This window comes from Pipistrellus hanaki, assembly GCF_964339955.1.
Source record: "Pipistrellus hanaki genome assembly, chromosome: 1".
Taxonomy (NCBI): Eukaryota; Metazoa; Chordata; class Mammalia; order Chiroptera; family Vespertilionidae; genus Pipistrellus; species Pipistrellus hanaki.
Genome location: NC_140503.1, coordinates 161,031,795 through 161,051,597, shown reverse-complemented (window position 1 = coordinate 161,051,597; position 19,803 = coordinate 161,031,795). Strand labels below are relative to the sequence as shown.

At 44.4% G+C, this 19,803-nt stretch overlaps 1 protein-coding gene across 1 annotated transcript in view; it reads right to left on the bottom strand.

Moving 5' to 3' along the window:
* Nucleotides 1–19,037, bottom strand: part of HPSE (heparanase) — a 40,549-nt gene extending 21,512 nt beyond the window's left edge. Inside the window, exons 1-3 of the mRNA XM_084897533.1 lie at nucleotides 18,708–19,037; nucleotides 6,337–6,482; nucleotides 3,481–3,606 (exon numbers count right to left, since the gene is read on the bottom strand). Of these exons, the coding sequence (XP_084753659.1) occupies nucleotides 3,481–3,606; nucleotides 6,337–6,482; nucleotides 18,708–18,910 (475 nt within the window). The 5' untranslated portion in view covers nucleotides 18,911–19,037. The remainder of the gene's footprint in view (nucleotides 1–3,480; nucleotides 3,607–6,336; nucleotides 6,483–18,707) is intronic.
* Between the last annotated feature and the right edge of the window lie 766 nt (nucleotides 19,038–19,803).

Genomic DNA, 19,803 nt, shown 5'->3' with positions numbered 1-19,803 from the left:
ACTGAGTAACTGGGGGTGGAATCCTGCATGAGCCTCAGCAACAGATCTGCAATCCTAGAACTGGTACCGTTATCCGCCTATCTCACAAAACCACACATGTGAAAACGCTTTGTAAGGCACGCATTTCTCTTACAGATATAAAGCATTGTTATTGCCTAGCCCCTTTACAAAGATTATGGCATTTTCAGAAATGTTTGGATTTTAGCAGATTTATTCAACTCATACTTTACTCTTCTTCCATTTCTTCATTTTTCCAAATGCACTTGGAATGTATATAGCTTGAAATTCTATTATATGCCTCCTATAACATAACAGTAACATCTCCTAGTATAAGGGCTGCATATTACTGAGTTTGAATCCACTTTTTTAAAAAAAAATGCCTACTCCCTCCTCAAAATTTGAACAATAAGAAAGCTCACAGCTGCCCGGCTGGAATGCTCAGTTGGTTGAGCATCATCACCTAAAGGCTGCCACTGGATTCCAGGTCAGGGCACAACCTGGGGTACAGGTTTGATCCCTGGTTGGCATGGATGGGAGGCAACCGATCAATGTTTCTCTCTCACACTGATGCTCCTCTTCCCCATCCCCTTTTCCAATGCTCTCCCTTCCTATCTCTAAGCATGCCCTTGAGTGAGGACTTAAAAAAAAAAAAAAAAAAAAAAAAAAGAAGAAAACTCACAGCTAATTATCCAACTCTCAGTCATTATCCAACCTCTTATCCCTTCCTGAATGAGAGGATGGAGAGAACCCTGGGACAAAAGCAACGTAAATGACATTAAAAATTGGCACTGCCTCTTTCCCTGGCATCATACCATAACATACTTATTATATATTTACATAAGAGTGTCCAGCATCTAGCGTGGGCTGGGTGTTGAGGGTGGAGAAGTGTAATAATGAGGAAGAGAGGTGGAGAAGAAGAGCTAAGAATTAGCTCATTGAATGTGATTATTTTAATAAGAGTCTTCCTTTCTGCAGTCACACCCAGAATTAAACCTATAACACATTGCTTCCTTTCCTGTTCTAGCAGGTTTCCAGTGTGAGTTCATATTCTCATGACAAATGTTTTTGTCATCTTCTACTTAAGTGAAACACACCATCCAATGGGCTCTGGAATGAGAAAACGTACCTATATCTTCTAGGACACCTGTTTTAAGGGTCCGGGCCACTGGCAAAGCAAGGTGTCCTTGCCACAACAGATTCTTGCTCTCTCTTCCATCATGCGATGCCACCCCAAGTTACTCAGGCATGACCAGCCTCAGCCATGGATGCAGAACAATGTGTGGGAACTCCCACTGGCTTCTGAGATACTTATCACTGTAATGAGTTGGTGCCCAGAATAAACACAGAGATTCCTATTTATAGGTTTGCAAGACATACAGATTAAAATAAAGAATTTCAAACCAGAAGTCAAATGTTTCCAAATACAAATAAAGAATCTGTATGGGGCACAGATTTTTGCATTGCCAAGGGGGTGGCTGGAGTTTTACTGACCCGGTTACTATGTAGTTAGCAAAGGAACTTTCCCCTGAAATAGGACTATGAAAGTCCCAGTCTGACAGGCAGGAAAAGATGCTGAAAACCACCATGTTGGTTCTAGAAAGATCATGTGAGAGCAAACCTTTTTTTTAAAGGAAAATTTAAGATAAGCTGGTATACTGTTTAACATGATTTTTTTTAAGTGGGGATCTGTAGATTATGTAATGCTGTAGTGTTTTCTCTAAGCAGGCCTTTATCATAAAGGTTTATTGCCAAGGAGGCCTTGCTGTGTAGGTCTCTCTGTAGTTCTGTCATTCCTTTAATGAATCTGAGGTGGCCCTGCCTTATGCTAAATCCCGTGCAACCAACGTCAGAGTAGTCTTGCCCCATTATAAATGCAAAAAGTGTTTTTAGAGAACTACACTATCTATTAGCTTACAATTTCTGATTTCTTATGTGTTGTGTGTTTTTCTGTATCTTATAAATTTAAAAATTAAAAAACCCATGGGATACACTGAAATCCAGAGAGTGCACAAGATAAATCTTATGAAGATACTTTACTTTCAATAAGGCACTTCTAGAAATGCTGACTAACCCAAATTAACTTCAAGATAATTTATTTTTCAAAAGTCTGAAGAAGGCAGTTGTGGACTCTCTGAGCAGGCTGTTTTCTCAACTGAGATCTGGGGCAACATTATCCCTTAGGAGGGTATGAAAACATCACCTTTCAGATAAAAATTTGTATCACAGTTAGATAAGGCTTGCTTGTTTTAGTTGCTTCAAAGCCTTGCGTGACAACATCCTCCATTTTGAAGATTGAAAAATGCTTTCAGTTGAATGGAAATGAATTCCTGATTAGTTGAGCTACTCATGTGTTTGCAAACCACAGAGGAAAGAAAAGGAGAACGCTGCTTCCAGGCCAAGGCTGGCTGGTATGGCTCAGGGCTCCCCTGCCTAATTCACCAACTCACAATAGGGGTTGCGTCTGGGAGGGAGAGAGAATGGACAACAAGGTTTTCCGCATTCCACTCTTTACATTTTTCTATTTTACTTTTATATACTGCCGGAAACCAGTTACTGTTTCACTAATAGAGAGATGTGGACGGGAAGCCAGGAAGGCTGTCAACAACATTAATTGCTCTAACCACTCACCCTTTTGTTGAGACATGGTTAGCTGAAGCAGCCTCCACCTCTGTTTGTCCTATGTAAATTTACTATGTTATTTCCTGTGTAAGCGCTATGAGTGTTTTCCCCATAGCCTCAATAAAAGGGATGGCAGGGCAAGAGCAGTGGGTAGTTCTCCCACTAGAGTTGGATTACTGCCTGGGCCCCCATGTCACCAAATTAAATTTCTTCTAGTTTCTTTTCATTTATGTGTGGCCCTTCTCCAGAACCCGAACCCTGAACCGGAACCCTGAACCACGCCGAGACGTGAAAGGGGATCCCACATATACGACACATGCATCCATGGCTTCCTTGATTTCCTAGTTCTTCAGAGAAGTTAAGGTTATTATTAGCTTATGAAAGAATAGTTTCTACATTTTACTCTGTGGCTAGTAGGCAAAGTCAGGTGAAGACAAGAAACAAACACCGTCAGTTTGGGGTTCAAGATTTCCATTAACTCTTTTTTTTTATATAGACTTAATTTTTAAAAATGCTTTTTAAATTTATTTCAGAAAGGAAGGGAGAGGGAGAGAAAGATAGAAACATCAAGAGAAAGAATCATCGATCAGCTGCCTCCTGCATATCCCCACCCACCCTGGGGATGGAGCCCCCAACCCGGGCATGTGCTCTGATCAAGAATCAAACCATAACCTCCTGGTTCATAGATTGATGCTCAATCACTGAGCCACACCAGCAGAACATCCCATTAACTCTTGATTAACATTTGAGTATTATGCAGCTTTACACAACTGCTATAGGGCTTATTCGATTGAAGGTCAAGTTCAAGCTATCCAAATATTTAAGGGCTGCGACACCTGCAGGGTGCCATTCGTTTCTTACTTGAATAGGTACTATTCTTGAACCTTTTGAAATACTGTTCTCTGAGAAGCAACTGCTCCTGGGATGGCCATTCCAGCTGTAACCTCTTCTCCACATCAGAAGGGATGAATCCAGACTTGCAAATATCTGCAGATGGGAGGTAATTTAGAAAATCTATTTTCATGATAAGGTTGAAATCCCATACATTTATTTAGTTAGGTACTTAGATGGCTAAAGTAGGCTAAGTTTCTGACCATTAGGTATACAATCAGAGAAAATATATTCTGTTACAACAACTCAAATTTGCTGGCTAACCAGTCACCACCCACACACACAAAGGGCAGGTTTCTTAAGAAACATTGGCCATACAGTGGACACAGGAACACTGGACCTAATTTTAATTTACAAGTCAGAAAACTCCTCAGAAATGTGAAATTACCATAGAACCCCTCTGAAGAAAACAGTTCAGTTTTCTTAAGGTTCACCTTCAAAATACAGAGAAATACGTTTTACTAGATCTGATTAATGGTGATTTCCTCTTGCCATAACGGTAGGATAGGAAACGTTGATATTTTTCCTTCAAATCTGGTATCATCAAAGCTTCTGAGGCCATAACATGTGCACTTGGAAAGTCCCCCACTACCCTGCCAGGCAGACTGTGCCTCCTTATCACGAGACAGCAGGCGGCCAGGCACTCACTGCCAGGCCTGGCTGACCCACTGACGACTTCCTTTCTGGGAAGTCGCGCATTCTGGCTTTCTGGCAGCCAATCCTTGTCCATCCCTGTGCTCACAAAGGATGTTTCAGTAGCACTTGGATAATTCCATTGACCCCCCACTCCACCACAAACAGGAAGAAGAAAATTGACCAGCAAAGGGCAGTTTCTGGCCTGAACTTATGAGACCTTCTGAATGCATTCGACTGCTGGGGAAGGGCCAAGTCTAAACGTAAACTATTTCAATGTCTATTTTTAAAAAATATATATTTTATTGCTTTTTTACAGAGAGGAAGAAAGAGGGATAGAAAGTTAGAAACATCGATGAGAGAGAATCATCGATCAGCTGCCTCTTGCACACCCCCTGCTGGGGATATGCCCGCAACCAAGGTACATGCCCTTGACTGGAATCAAACCTGGGACCTTTCAGTCTGCAGGCAGACGCTCTATCCACTGAGCCAAACCGGTTTCGGCCAATGTGTTACTTTTTAAAAAGCCTCCTGCTTTTTCATTTCTTCTAATTACTATTCTATCAATTTTTTAAAAATATATTTTTTTATTGTTGATAGTATTGCAGATATTCCCCCTTTCCCCTTCCTTCCCTCCCCTTCTCTAGCCCCTTATTCTATCAGTTTTGACCCAACATGGTTAACTGTTCTAAATACTTCATAACTGAAGAAAATAAATAAAAGGAAAATATGTAATATATGAAAAGTGAAATATTATTCATTAATATATATATATATATATATATATATATATATATACTATCCATAATCATTCAATAATGTATGCTTTTAAAATAATTGTTAAAGTAATGACCCATTTGATGTCTCTATAGCACTTATGAAAGACACGGGGCAAAGACATGGGGCAAATCCTCGGGGCTTCCTAGGGCAGGTTTCTCAGGTGAAGCCCGCACACTTCCCACATCAGAACCACCGGAGGAGCTGCCACACATGGAACTAAGGTAGGAGCCCAGATAAGACTCACTAAAACTCACTCCAGGTGTATAGTCAACAACGTTGGAGAACCACTGCCCACTAAGTCTTAAAATCTACCCTTAGAAGCAGAGTATATCTCACATCCTCTTCCTATGTCTTTCATCCACATTCTATAGGGTATACCCAAAAAATGTATACACACTTTAACAGCTGATAACTCCATTTTCACTCCTTCTCAGGTTTAACTGATTTGAAATAATGGATGAAGCCAGGCTAAGCTTTTAACAAAGAAAATTTATCCTACAATGCCACTAGACTTTTTTTATGGGGACACATAAAATATAAAGTTTACAGTACAAAACTGGCAACAGTCAATGAGTTGAGGGCACACAAATATTGAACAAAATTATGATTTTTTTTTTTGGTTAATCCTCACCAGAGAATATTTTTTCCATTGTTTTCCAGAGAGAGAGAGTGGAAGGGAAGAAGGAACAGAGAGAGAGAAAAAAAACATATCAATGTGAGAGAGACATCAACTGGTTGCCTCCTGCACATGCCCCAGGCAGGGAATGGGGAGCAAACCCTCAACCCACGCATGTACCCTGGACCAGGAATCAAGCCCACTACCTTTGGTGCTCAGGCCAATGCTCTAGCCACTGAGAAACACCGGCCATGGCCAAACAAAATGATTCTTTATGTTTGCAATTCCATTGCTTCCCATTATCAGCAGCACCAGGACTAGAAGGGCCACCAGTTTGGAAGCAGGCATTAACGGAAAAATTATTCATGTCTATAGATTCTTTTAAATTTTGAAAATGCACTAGATGTTCATAAACATGTTAATAGACACTGACTTTATAATCACTCAAAGTGAGTACACATTATTTTGGACACCCTATATTCCCAGAATAAAATGGCCTCAACCCACTACTGTATCTTCAGCTGGAACTACTCTTGTCAGTCTGAGGCATTTCTACCTACACCCCTCTCCAAGCAGCTCTGTCCTGTCACTGTTCTATTTCCACATAATTAACTCTCGGGTATGCCCAGCACACCTTTGTTTGGCGAGGTCTCACATTCATGAAAACACCAGGAAGAGGAAACCTGCCCGCTGCTTCCTTCTTTTGTGTAGGTGCCTCCTCAGTCAGCTGAATCTGACTGAAAGCCCCTGACTAGCCACTTAACGAAAATAAATGGTTAATCTTTAAACAGTTTCACCGTGGTTGAGTTGGGATTGCCAGTAACTTCTCTCTTCAAAGCTTGGCTCCTTCTTGGGATCGAAAATGAGAAAGTCTGTTTTGGTGCCACCAAATCTCAGGTATGCAGGAGACAAACCTCTGGCCAACGTGCGAAGCTTTGGAGAACTGTTAGGAAGACAAGCAAGAAATTAATTTTTCGCCTCCAGAATAATCTGATCAAACATGTTTATTCTCTCTGTCTTGGTGGACCTATTTCTTCATGTCTAGCTGGACAGGCTGTGGAGGGAGCAGTCATGTTGTATACGGGGGAGTCATCTCATTCTGAATCTTTCTAGTGGCAAGGTTGCTCTTCTAGGCACCTGGAGGCAGTGTGGAGCTCTAACTCTGGCAAAGGAGGATAGTGTTCAGTCTGTTGAAAAAGCTCAAAACCTTTATATATATATATAAATATATTTTATTGATTTTTTACAGAAAGGAAGAGAGATGGATAGAGAGTTAGAAACATCGATGAGAAAGAATCATTGATCAGCTGCCTCCTGTACACTGGGGATGTGCCCACAACCAAGGTACATGCCCTTGACTGGAATCGAACCTGGGATCTTTCAATCCCCAGGCTGATGCTCTATCCACTGAGCCAAACCGGTTTTGGCATCATAACCTGTTATGATTGTTGGAGGAAATAGGTAAGAGGCTAGAAAGTACAGGAAAGATGACTTTGTGTTTCTTTAAAAAAGTAGATTGTCTTCAAAAATTTATGTTCCCACAGAAGTTCATAAATAACATAGGATTCCTCCTCCTTTCCCTCACCACCCTTTCCCTAAGAAAACCATCCTTTTAAATTTAAGTCTACTAACTGTTCCTCGCCACACTGCTTTCTGGAATGCTCTTCAAACACATAAAATCAATGCTGTGTCATTCTTGGATTGGCCTGATTTTTATTTATTTATTTATTTATTTTTTATTTTAATATATTTTATTGATTTTCCACAGAGAGGAAAGGAGAGGGATAGAGAGCTAGAAACATCGATGAGAGAGGAACATCGACAAGCTGCCTCCTGCACACTCCCCACTGGGGATGTGCCCGCAACCAATGTACATGCCCTTGACCGGAATCGAACCTGGGACCTTTCAGTCCGCAGACGGACGCTCTATCCACTGAGCCAAACCAGTTTCGGTATTGGCCTGATTTTAGTTTACATCTGGATTTATCTCAACTTGAAAAATCATCCCAGGAAAACTATTTAATTGTCAATATTTCTAACTTCTAGGAATTTAAACCTAACCTAAAATTTAAAATTTTAAGATGTGCACCTGCTTAATTATACATAATGTTATGTAAAATTTTTGAAAAATTTATTTACTTATGCTCAGGTTAGCAAAACAATGATGTGGAAATTGACCAAAGGATCAGTCTCCTGTATTAAAGAACTTCAGTGATTCCTCCTCACCATTTTTTTTTTTTTGTAACTTGAGAACTTTTTACTGTATTATATAGGCACTTTTTCCTGTCTGAGCCTCTTCCTCCATAAAAAAAAAACCAAAACACTTTCATGATGCTATTTACTTACTTAAAGACAAATATGCTAATATTATAGAGTAAAACATTTTCTTTGACCTAAAAGTTCATTTTCTTTGCATCTTAATGGAACTTAAAATATTTTCGAGGGTCCCAGCATGGGAAAATGCAGTACAAAGTGAAGCTTCAGAAATGTCATTAAACTGGATTCACTGTGACAAACACCCGACAACACTAGAATGGCAGGAAGGACGGCATCGGCCACAGGATCCTCAAAACCGCTAGAAAATGTGCAGACATGCTCACTTGCACTAGGTAAGGATTCAGAAGACAGCCAGTTCCACTTCCTGCAGGGAGGAGGACCAGAGCATTACTGTGTAATGGGCACAGAATTTCAGTTTGGGAAGATGAACGTTCTAAGATGGGTGGTGGTGATGGCTGCACAACCATGTGACAGTACTGAATGTCGGTGGACACTTTAAAATGGTAAATTTTATGTAAGTTTTACCACATTAAGACAAAACAACTGTAGACATCGTGTGATTTCAACAATGAAAATAATAGATATAGAAGGAGATTAGAGTGATTAGTATTATATAATAAGATGGATGATAGACTCTTTTCTATTGCTTTTCTGTATTTTACCAGTTTTCCATAATAAGCACATGATATCAATAGTTTAATTTATACGGGGTGTGTGTGTGTGTGTGTGTGTGTGTGTGTGTGTGTGTGTGTTAATGTTTTATTAAGAATAGATAAAAAAAAAAACAAGGTTTACTTAAAAGAGCTATCACTCTCCATTAATTTATTCAATATATACCCATTGCCAGCCCACTCAGTGCCAAGCATATGCTAGTTATTGGGGACACAATGGCAAACAAGGCAGAAAAAGCTGCTGTTCTCATGTAATGTATAGTCCAGTGATATAAATGAACAACTCAACAAGCAATTCCAGGGCAGAGCTACGAGAATATACAAAGGGATTCTAACCCAGACTTTGGGCTGGGGGGTAAAGAGTGGTTAGAGGTTTTCCAGGGGAAATGACTTCATTGCTAGACATTCAAAAATAATAAATCTTATCCGAATCAAAGGTAGTGAAGCAGGATTGAAGGAAGTGTTTCAGGTGTAGGGGGAAGTCTGTGCAAAAACCAGAGGCAGAAGAGCATATGGCACCACGGAAGAGCTGACCAGTATGCCCAGAGCCTAGAATTGGGGCAAGGAGTTGCTGAGAGAGGATAACTGGCGAGGCAAGTAGCACCATAACCCAGAAGGCCTGTAAGCCACCATGTCTAAACTTTATATGGGAGCAATGGGGAGCCATGAAGGAATTGAAGCCATGAAGTAATCTCACCAGGCTTTTATTTTAGAAAAAGAATCTCAGGCTACAATATAAATAACTGAACAGAAGGACCAAGACTGTAGTCATATTAATATAAACAGAAAGTAATGGGCTGAGGGTAAGATAATAGCAATAGGGATGGAGAGAAATGAATAAATTTAAGATATATATGAAGGTAAAAATATTAGATGTGGTATGATTTGAATGTTGGAGAAGAATCAAGAATTATCCCTGGAAGCATCTTGAAAGAAGGTAATATTTGCTGAGAAGTAGTAAAGGTGATGATTGGCATTGGGGGTGGAGGGAGAGGGACTTAGTTTTGTAGAATTTGAGATGCCAATGAAACGCTTACCCTTTCAGCAGGCTAAAACATATTCTCATCAGGCCCTTGGCCATGTGTGCCTGGAGTTCAGAAGACACACAGGTGAGGTATAGGGTGGAGAGTACTCAGTCTAAGAGTCAGTGACTAGTAACCCCAGCTGACAGGTGCAGAGACATGGCCCTAAAACGGATAAAGGACCTTCCTCAGAGTCACTCCACTGCCTTTAGCAGGACACTAATTCTAGTCCTTGACATTTTCATTGTGTTTGATGATAGAAGAAGCTCATTTAAATCTGTGTGGCTGGTATTTGTAAGCTGGGAGAGACTGGGGCTTTCTGGGAAGTGGTGGTGGTGGGAGGGCAGGCAGGGAGACTAGCAACAGATAGAGGGTGCTGGGGCATCACTAAATGTGCATCTGTGCATGGCTGGGGTCAGATGTATGAGTACCAGAGCCTACTTCGCAGTGGTAGTAACTCTACCATCTTGGGTCCTCTCAGTCACATTACCTTGCCTTTACTACCTTCATCCTTAGTTGTTTCCTTGGTTTCCTATCTGTCCCAGTCCCCACCCCTGACATAAGCCCTGTGAAAGCCTGGGCTTTACCTATGTGGCTCCTTGGCATCTTCACTGTGCCCAGAGAAGCATCTAGACAAGTACCTGGCACACAGCTGGTGTTCAGTAAGTACTGGTTAAGTGAATGAACTATTGAGTCCAGCCTGCCAAAAAGGCAAGTGGGGCCAGACAAAGACTGCTTTCCGGACTAAATGAAAACCCAATGCTCTGGCTCCTGCCAAGTAAAGGAAGTCAGATGCTTCAAAGTATCAGTATTCAGGGCCTTTTTGTTTGTCTCCGTTGCAATGGAACATTTTCTTGTTTTGAGAATACAATATTGATACCCTCTAACAACAACAAAAACAGAAAGATCGAAAACAGATGCTAAACATGTCATAAAAAGGTATTTCCATCATATATGGGAAAATCTACAACAGCCACAGTGACATGGAAATAACAAAAGGACACATAAAGCAGCTGCCATATTCATTTCCGGAGCAGTTGCTAAGGGAACAAAGAGTCTGCAGGTATTTTTATATTACCTTATGTCTGAAATTAAGCTGCTTATGTCTGACACAAAAGCAAAGGTGTGCTGGAGCTGGCTTGTATTGGCTCAGACCAGCCGGTGAGAGCCAATTGTTAAGTTTTGAACCAGTTGTTAAACTGTTGGCAGTTTGAGATTAGTCATGGTGGGGCTACTTATAACAGAAATTGGAAGAAAACTTACATTAGTCTCCCCTCCTCCCAGAAGGCCCATTGTTCAACATTTCCTAGCACACCACTGCATAAACAGTAATTCAACCCACGGAAGCAGGTAAGACCACTCAGGAGAGGATGTGAAGTGAGAAAACACCTAGGCCAAAGTCTAAAGAACATCAACATTTAAGACAAGCTAGAGAAAGACATGGAGAAGAACTGTTAGATAGGTGGGGAAATCCCCAGAAATGGAAGTGACACAGGCCCAAAGGGATGAGATAGTGTTTCAAGAGTCAACCATGCCAAATGCTTTCAACAGACTGTATTCATTTGCTAGGGCTGCAGTAACAAAGTACCACCACAAGGGTCTTGTCCAGCATCTGAGGGTCTTGTCCAGCATCTAGAAGGGTTCAGGAATCCTGAGAAGGGGCTGCTGTAAATTATTAAAGAGTCTAGAGATAAAACATAATTTTGGAAGGCATTTTGGGGAGCCAGAGGAGCTTGGCTAAAGAAACCAAGTCCTGCTTGTCTCAGGACCTCTTGCTATTTATTAACACAAATTGTCCTAAGACAAAGTAGATATACAGATAAAAGGCAAGGTTTAGTATACAGAAACCATTGTCAGATTGGGGGAACTGCCTATGTCTATTTAGGTGATTTGCCAGCAGGAGGCAATAACATGTATATTGAAATGCCCTCAGCAGTCTGGCAGCAAGCAATTGTTTATGCATCCTTTTCAAGTTTGGAGAAATGCCCTCAGTCATTTCCAACAGGCAATAACATGTGATTTTCCAGCCCTTGCTGAAGGCTCAAGGTCCACCAACCTTTTGATGAACTTCTTATATTTGTGACCGGCAAGAATTTGCTTCTGGTATACACTGGGTGGTTTAAACAAGGAACATTTATTGTCTTACAGTTCTAGAGGTTAGACATCTGAAATCAAGGTGTTGGCAAGGCCACCACCCCTCTGAAGGAACTGGGGAAGGATCTATTTCAGCCTTCTCCTAGCTTCTGGTAGTCCCTCATAGCAACATAACTCTAATCTTCACATAGTGTTCTCTCTGTATGCAGGTCTGTCTCCAAATTTCCCCTTTTTATAAGGACATCCTTCATACTGGATTACTGCCTGCTTCATTCCAGTATGTCCAGTTCTTAACTGATTTTTATTTCTGCAATGGCACTATTTCCAAATAAGATCACATACTGAGGCACTGAGGATTAGGACTTCAACATATAAATTTGCAGGGGAACACCCAAAAATTCAATCCATGGCAGAGACCAACCTGAAAGTTGTTCACTGTATTTAGCAATAAAAGGTGACTGATGATGTTGGAGAGATTTATTTCAAGACACAGTGATGGGGGCATTCTGAAGGTGGAACAGGAAGGAAGGCTGTAAAGGGAGAACGAGGACAATTACTGCAGAGGCACACGTGCAGGGAGGAGTCTGAGATGGGAAAGACTTGAGGATGTTGCTAGGCTGAGAGGGAGGATTCAATACAAACAGAGATGTTAAAGGTCCAGGGAAGAGAAGAAATGATTGATAGAGCAAAGTCCTTGTGGAGACAAGAGGGGACAGGATCCAGAACAGAGCTAGAATTGGCCTTGCCCAACCAACTGAATTGGTTCAATTGGTTGGGCATCATCCCATGCACCAAAAGGTCACCAGTTCCATTCCTGGTCAGGGTACATGCCAGGGTTTTGGCTCTATCAACAGCAGGGGTCATGCAGGAAGCAGCTGATTAATGTTTCTCTCACTCTAAAAAAAAAAAGAAAAAAAAAAGAAAAGAAAGACGAAAGAAAGAAAGGCCAAAGAAAAGAGAAAGGAAGAAAGGACATAGCCATGGTATATCTGTAGGTTTAATGGCAGGAAGAAAAGGAAGTTCCTGTCTAGTGACTTCATTTTCTTTGGGAAACAAAAATGTGGTCATAGGCTAAGAGTGATGAGATGAAGATGGGCTCAGAGTTTTGAAGGAAGTGGAGAATGAGAGAATCAGGGAAAAGAAAAATTAAGAGCAGCACTAAGGAATAAATCTGAAAGCCAAGAATTTATAGTGCAACATCAACCCATGTGGCTAGGAGAGTCCCTTCCACCCCAAAGAGCTCCATAACTCAGCTATACAGAGTGGCCACCGAGACTGGAAGCAGAGGCAAATACATAAAGGTGGCTTATGAATATATGAACAACTAGATAATATCTTCCATTTCAGAATTTCATAGCCACCCTATAGATTCCAAAGAAGGAAAATACAATTAGACTAAGAAAGGTTTGGGTTTTAGCAGGAACAATGGGGCCGGGATTTGTGGATATTATCACACAAGCGGTTTATGTGGAAAATCAAGAAGTCAAAATCAGAGTGAGGAGAAGGCTGTTCAATGGAGGTACTTAAAAAACAGCTGTGGTGGAATCCACAGAGTGAAGGAGTTAAGAGAGTAAGGAGTTTAGTCCAAGAATGGAAGGTTTTAAGATTTCAGATGAAGAGTCAAGGCATGGCCATGGCATTAGGTGGCTGAAGCAGAGAGAAGCAATGTGTGCTAGTAAGTTGACTCCCTAGGGAAAAAGTGCTCTTTTTTTTAAAAAAAATTCTCACCCAAATATATGTTTTTTATTGATGAAAGAGAGAGACAGAAAGAGATAGAGGGAGGGAAGGTGAGAGAGAGAGAGAGAGAGAGAGAGAGAGAGAGAGAGAGAGGAACATCAATCCGTTATTTTCTGCACATGCCCAAACTGGGGATAGAACCTGCAACGTGGATATGTGCCCTGACCAGGAATCAAACCTACAACCTTCTGGTTCAGGGGACAATACTCCAACAAACAGAGCTACCCATTCAGGCCAAAAGTGCCCTATTGTTCAGCATTTGCCAATCACCATGGTGTAAATATTCCCACCGCGGCTGATTTCAGGCTATCAGCGTTGATGTCACTGGTGGAGGTGGAAAGAGATACATGCATTTTATAAGCTGCTGCCAGCTGATTGCAGTGCAACACTGAATGAGGATTATTTTAAAATGTGGGTGTGAAGAAATAGAGGGGCAGTTTATTTACGTGAACTTGAAATCATCTAGGATGACGGCGGGGCATGGGAAAGGAGAGGAGAGTGTGAGACCAGTGTCCGTCTTCGATAGATAAAATGTTGGGAGGGGAACAGCGTGTGGTGACAAGCAGCAGAGGATGAGACCCAGACATGGAGACGGTGAGCCTCACCCTGGAGTCATAATAGTCATCTGTCTCTAGCATGCATCACTAGAGTTCATCTGAGTGCATATGGTGTCATTATTATCCATATTTTACAGACAGGGAACCTGGCAAAGGTACAAGCCCTTAGGACTTGCCCCACAGCCGTCTGGAGTTCAGACTGGTGGGTGGTTGTCTGGAAGCTGCCCTGGGGGATGGGAGAAGAATGCAGAATGAAGACTCCCAGCTTCTACTCCAACCGAGGCGTCGCATCTACTTCTCTACTTCAGGGTTCTGCCAGGGCCAGGAGGTGGCAGGATTTTTCTGTGAGGAGGATAGAACAGGGATGCCAGACAAAGGGCTCCAGGGACCACAGTAGAAGGTTTGGGAAGGAAGAGAAGAATGAGCACTCTGTTAGGGGGAGCACTTCTCAGAGGTTAGAAAATGTGAGTCTATGCGTGGCTTTGATCTCAGTTTTCTGGTTCTCTTTGGTTAATTGTCAGCAACAGGCACATATTATAGTAAGGGGCCTATGGCTCTTTCCAACATCAGTTATCAAACCTTGCACTTGACATTGAAAATAACTACTTTTCCAGATACGAAAAGCAACTTTGTGGAGATACAGCAATCTGATTATCAAAAATTATTAGTAGTAAATATTTATCAAATTGGCAAAAAGGGATGAACTTTGCTGAAGAAAAAATAAGCAAATCCTATGAAAAGCAAGCACAATGGCACTACTGCTGCTGTGGCTGTTCAGCACCAGGGTACCACACTGTGGTACTAGGAGCCCTATCCCTGACTCAGCGCTCTGCTTTTCTCACTGTGTGGTGAACCTTGCTTGATTGCCATGGGGACTGCGTTGTCTAACACAGTAACCACTAGTCACATGTGGTCGTGAGCATTGGAAATATAGCTAGTCTGAATTTGAGATGTGATATGAATATAAAACATACGCCAGATTTTGAGGACTTGGTTAGAAAAAAAGAATGTAAAATATCTCATTAATATTTATATATTGATTGCATGTTGAAATAATATTGTTACATAAAATATATCATTAAAATTAATTTCTCCTGCTTGTTTTTACCTTTTTTTTTTTAAGCATGGCTGCTAGAAAATATAAAATTACATTTGTAGCTTGTATATGAGGCTCACATTCTATTTCTACTAAGCAGTGCTGGTCTCAGTCCACCCATCTTTAAGGGTGAGAATATTTTTTCCATTGATTTTAGAGTGAGTGAAGGGGAGAGAGGATAGGGGGGCAGGGGTGGGGGTGGGGAACATCAATGTGAGAGAGACACATAGTTTGGTTGCCTCCCACATGCACCCCACACCCTGGCTGACCCAGGTAAGTTCCTTGAACGGAATTGAACCTGTGACCCTTTGGTCCTCGGGTTGACCCTCTAACCACTGAGAAAAGCCAGCCAGAGCAGGCTTAGGGAGTTTTTGATTGGGCTGTTGATTAGATACTTCTGGGAAAAGGGCAAATTCAAAAGATGGTTCTTTCCAATTCTAGATTGTTCTATCACTGGCATTTACATTCTGTGTACTCCGTGTTCTTTAATTGCAAATGTGAACAACAACCCAAAAAGAAATCCTTCTGTTTGCCATCATGGGAAGCAGAACTGTGTCATCTGATTGCATTTGCATAGGCCTCTCTGGAGGTTTAGACCCTGCTCCTCCTACTCTCAGGTCAGTGCTTCTTTCACTGTATCAGTCTTCTCGACAACCTTTTTTTTTTTAAGGATCCTATCCTGTTGCCTTACAAAGTATAGATTGCTTTACTTTCTTTTGTGTACTCTTGTCTCTGCAATTAGCATTTGGGTCCAAATTCTGCTCCTTCCAGTAATAGCTGGCTGACCATGGGCAAGTTATTGAATCTCCCTAAGTTTCAATCTCTCTCTCTCTCTCTCTCTCTCTCTCTCTCTCTCTCTCTCTCTCTCTCTCTCTCTCTCTCTTTTATAATGGGGATAATAATAATGACCTCAGAGTTTTATAGCAAAATAATGACTTCAGAGTTTTGTCCTCAGAGTTTTGACCTAGTAATGACCTCAGAGTTTTGATCTCAGAGTAATGACCTCAGAGTTTTGTAGCAAAGACTAAATGAGTTAATACCTAGGAGGTGCTTAGGACAGGGCCTGGCATATGACAAGGGCTTAATTAGCATCAGCTACATTTATTATCTTCTCCTCATGACTGCAGCTCTCATCTGCTGGGCTCTTGCTATCTTCACCCAAACATCTCACTAGGAACTGCCATAAAACAATGCCCCCTCACCCTCCGTTCCTGAGGACAGATATTAAGCTCAGTGTTGTCTTCTGAAAAGGAAGCTAAATGTGTTGTCTGCTTAGACAGCCAGGCTACCCTGGGCACTGCGCTAAGCATCCTGGGAGCTGGACCCTCAGACCCCGTTTCAGAAGGTAGGTCTAAGAGGAGGAGGAGAGGGAGCTCCTGCCACTCGGAGCTGCAGTCCTTTACATCTTAGCGAGGAGCAGTGCGGATGCCTCTGGGGAGTGGGCATCGAAGACAGCCTCTGCTAAGGAAGGAATCTGGAGTGGCCAGGAGCCAGCCCTGGAGAGAAGCCCATTGGAACAGGAATACGCTGTGTTTTTAAACCCAAATCAGTGTTATCTATTGCATGCCAGGCTTTTTTGGTGTTCGTTATCCTCCAGCCTTTAACAAAAAGGTGGGTCAGGGAGAAAGAGAGAGTGCTAGGGGGTATAAAGAGACAAGTTTAAGAAGAGTTAAAAGTATCACCTTCACTAAATTGCAGACTGGGAGTTCTGTGTGCATAGGGGGCTGAGGGTCCCAGCCAACGGGTTAGCCTCACTGCAGGGTGATCAGGCCTAGATCCCAAAAGTCATACTGTAGGTTTTTTCTTTCGGACCTGTTTTCCCAGGAAGATATCCCCAAATGCCCTTTCTTGGGGAGGAGTGGGGCAGATCCTGGCTGCCACAGCAGAAGAGAACCTGAGTTCCACATTTCAGTAAGTGGTCCTTAACTTCAACCTTCTGCTTTCAGTCAACAACATCTCTTCTCCTATCATCTCCCACCACCCCGCCAAGCTGGGCCTGGGGTCCTCAGATATACTTGAGTTTCTCCAGAGTGATCTTTCTGTCGCCAAGCCAGCTGCTACCTCTGTCACCTTCCTATCCTTAAGGGGGAGGGGAAGAGTGGGAACTCCGCCCACCAGGAAATTCTTGTCTCTTGCCACAGGGGGAGAGATGGAGGTTTAACTACCATCAAAAGATGCAAGGAGAACTGGTGAATGGTCATCAAATACTGGCTGTTTCCCAGGAAGAAGCAGTTAGCTTACATGGTGAACACTCTGTGTCAAACACTGTGCTAAGCCACTTAATTGTCATCTAATCAAATCCTCATTACAGTCCTGCAAGGAAGTTGTATAGACGTTCCATTCTACAGGTGAAGAAACTGAGGCTCTGTTTCCACAGAGCTGGGAATCATGCCAGGGCGGGTCTGACTGCCAATCTCTAAGCCGGTAGGCTACCAGCCTTTTCATTTGCATAATAAATGACTACACTTAATAATGGCAGCTGACAGGGTGAGCACAGGAAGTTCAGCCTGTAGGTTTTGTTTGGCACTGGCTAAAGATGCCCAGGTGTCCAGGTGAGGAGGTGTGGCCGCCTCGGCGGCTCTCCTGACCTAGACGAGTGGCCCAGGTGACCTGGCCCAGAAGACCTGTGGCTGTCCCTCAGCTCTCCATCGTGGGAGCAGCCTGCACTCGTGGGCAGGGGCCAGGGAACCTGCCTCAGGCTCAGTCTTTTTCCTGCGAGAAAAAATTACAGCTGAGAAAGCCGGGCCACATTTTGAGCCTTAACTTGGAGAGATAGATGTCTTTTTATTAAGGCTCCGTAAGGCACTGCCTGGTCCCGTTTATTTAATATTTAGACTTTTAGAAAGTGTAATAGGGGAAATCTCTAAACCTTTGTGCTTAATTTAGCTGTGGACCTAAAACTGCGCTTTAAACGTGTATTTACAGTATACGTGTTTTAGAGATACAATTTTAAAGTATACATATGGAGCAATATACATATACGTAAGCTTTGAGATTTTTCCATCTGACTTTCTTTTAACCCCTCTGGGAGCCTGAGGCCCGCCTGGCCCCCAGGGGCAGGTGTCCGCGCTGCGCCGCAAACCCAGGCTCACAGCTGCGCTCCGGCCGCACCTGCCCGCCCCCCTTCCCAGCGCAATGCTGCGCAGGTGGGAAGTTTCTTTCCTAAATTTCCTTCCTTTCCTTTCCTTTCCTTTCCTTTCCTTTCCTTTCCTTTCCTTTCCTTTCCTTTCCTTTCCTCTTTCTTTCTCTTTCTTTTTCCTTCCTTCCTTCCTTCCTTCCTTTCTTATTATAACTTTCTTTTTTATTGTTTAAATATAGCAGTACATATATCTCCCCCCCCCCCCCCACTGACCTTCGCCAGCCTCCCCTACCCGCTGTCGCATGCCTAAATTTCCTCTTAATACCTGGCCCTAAGTTGGCGCTCAGTCAACATCTGCTGAGTGAATAAGGTAGGAAGGAATGAGTGGTTTGGAGGAGGTGAGAGATGTGTGTGTGTGTGTGTGTGTGTGTGTGTGTGTGTGTGTGTGTGAGAGAGAGAGAGAGAGAGAGAGAGAGAGAGAGAGAGATTGATTTCCGTGTCAGCAGAGGCAGAGGGAGTGGCTGGCGGGGCGGGCGGGGATGCCCGGAGAGGGCGAGGGCGCGGGGCAGAGGGAGAGGCAGAGGCAGAGGGAGCGGGAGCGGGCGCGGGGCAGAGGGACCGGCCGCGGCGCTTACCCGAGGAAGGTGAGGAAGCGCGGGTCGGTGGCCAGGCTGGCGTCGATGGTGAAGGACAGGAACGCGGGGCTCACCTGGCGCGCCGGCTGCTCCGTGGAAAAGTCCAGCTGCACCGGGTCCTCGGGTCCCGCCAGGCCGCCGGGGGCGACGGCGCGGAGCGGCCCCAGCAGCAGCAGCAGCGGCAGCAGCGGCGGCGGCGGCATCGCGGCTCACCTGGCGGCCCGGCACCTGGCGGTCAGCGCGGCGAGCGGAGACCCGGACCGGCGCCCTCCCGCCTCGCCTCTGCGCTTTTCCTCCGGCTCCTGCTCACCCCGCCCCGCCCTCCCACCGCGCCCGCCCCCGCACCCCTCCCCTCCCGCCCCCGCTCCTCCCCTCCGGCCCCCCATCCCTCCCCCTCTGCCCCCGCACCCCTCCCCTCCCGCCCCCCATCCCTCCCCCTCCCGCCCCCGCACCCCTCCCCTCCCGCCCCCGCTCCTCCCCTCCGGCCCCCCATCCCTCCCCCTCTGCCCCTGCACCCCTCCCCCTCCGGCCCCGCATCCCTCCCCTCCGGCCCCCCATCATTCCCCCTCTGCCCCCGCACCCCTCCCCTTCCGCCCCAGCACCTCTCCCCCTCCTGCCCCCGCCCCCTCCCCTTGCGGCCCCCACCCCAACCTCTCCGGCCCCTGCACCTCTCCCCCTCCGGCCTCCCATCCTTCTCCCTCCCGCCCCCGCATCCCTCCCCTCCGGCCCCCGCATCCCTGAGGCTCCGCTTCCCCCTGCCCCGGCTCCCAGCTCGCTCACGCTGCCTCGCACGCTTCCCCTCGGGGGTGGTCACGTCCACTTTCGAAACCACCCACACCCACTGGAAGGGTGCAGCCAGGCCTCCACCCAAACGCCCAGGCAGCCCGGGGAGGGAGCGCCCCAGGAGGAGCGCTGGGCATCAGGCCGCTCCCCTGTGCTGTTGGGAGCACCAGGGTTTCCCTCCTCCTGTCCCATCCAGGCTTCTGACCCCTCACCCACACCCCCAGGTGAGCATCCAACGCCTGTCCCTTCACCTGGGTTACAAAACTTCGTCTGCCACTTGAACCTGCCAAACTCTGATATCCCGTGTGCCCTC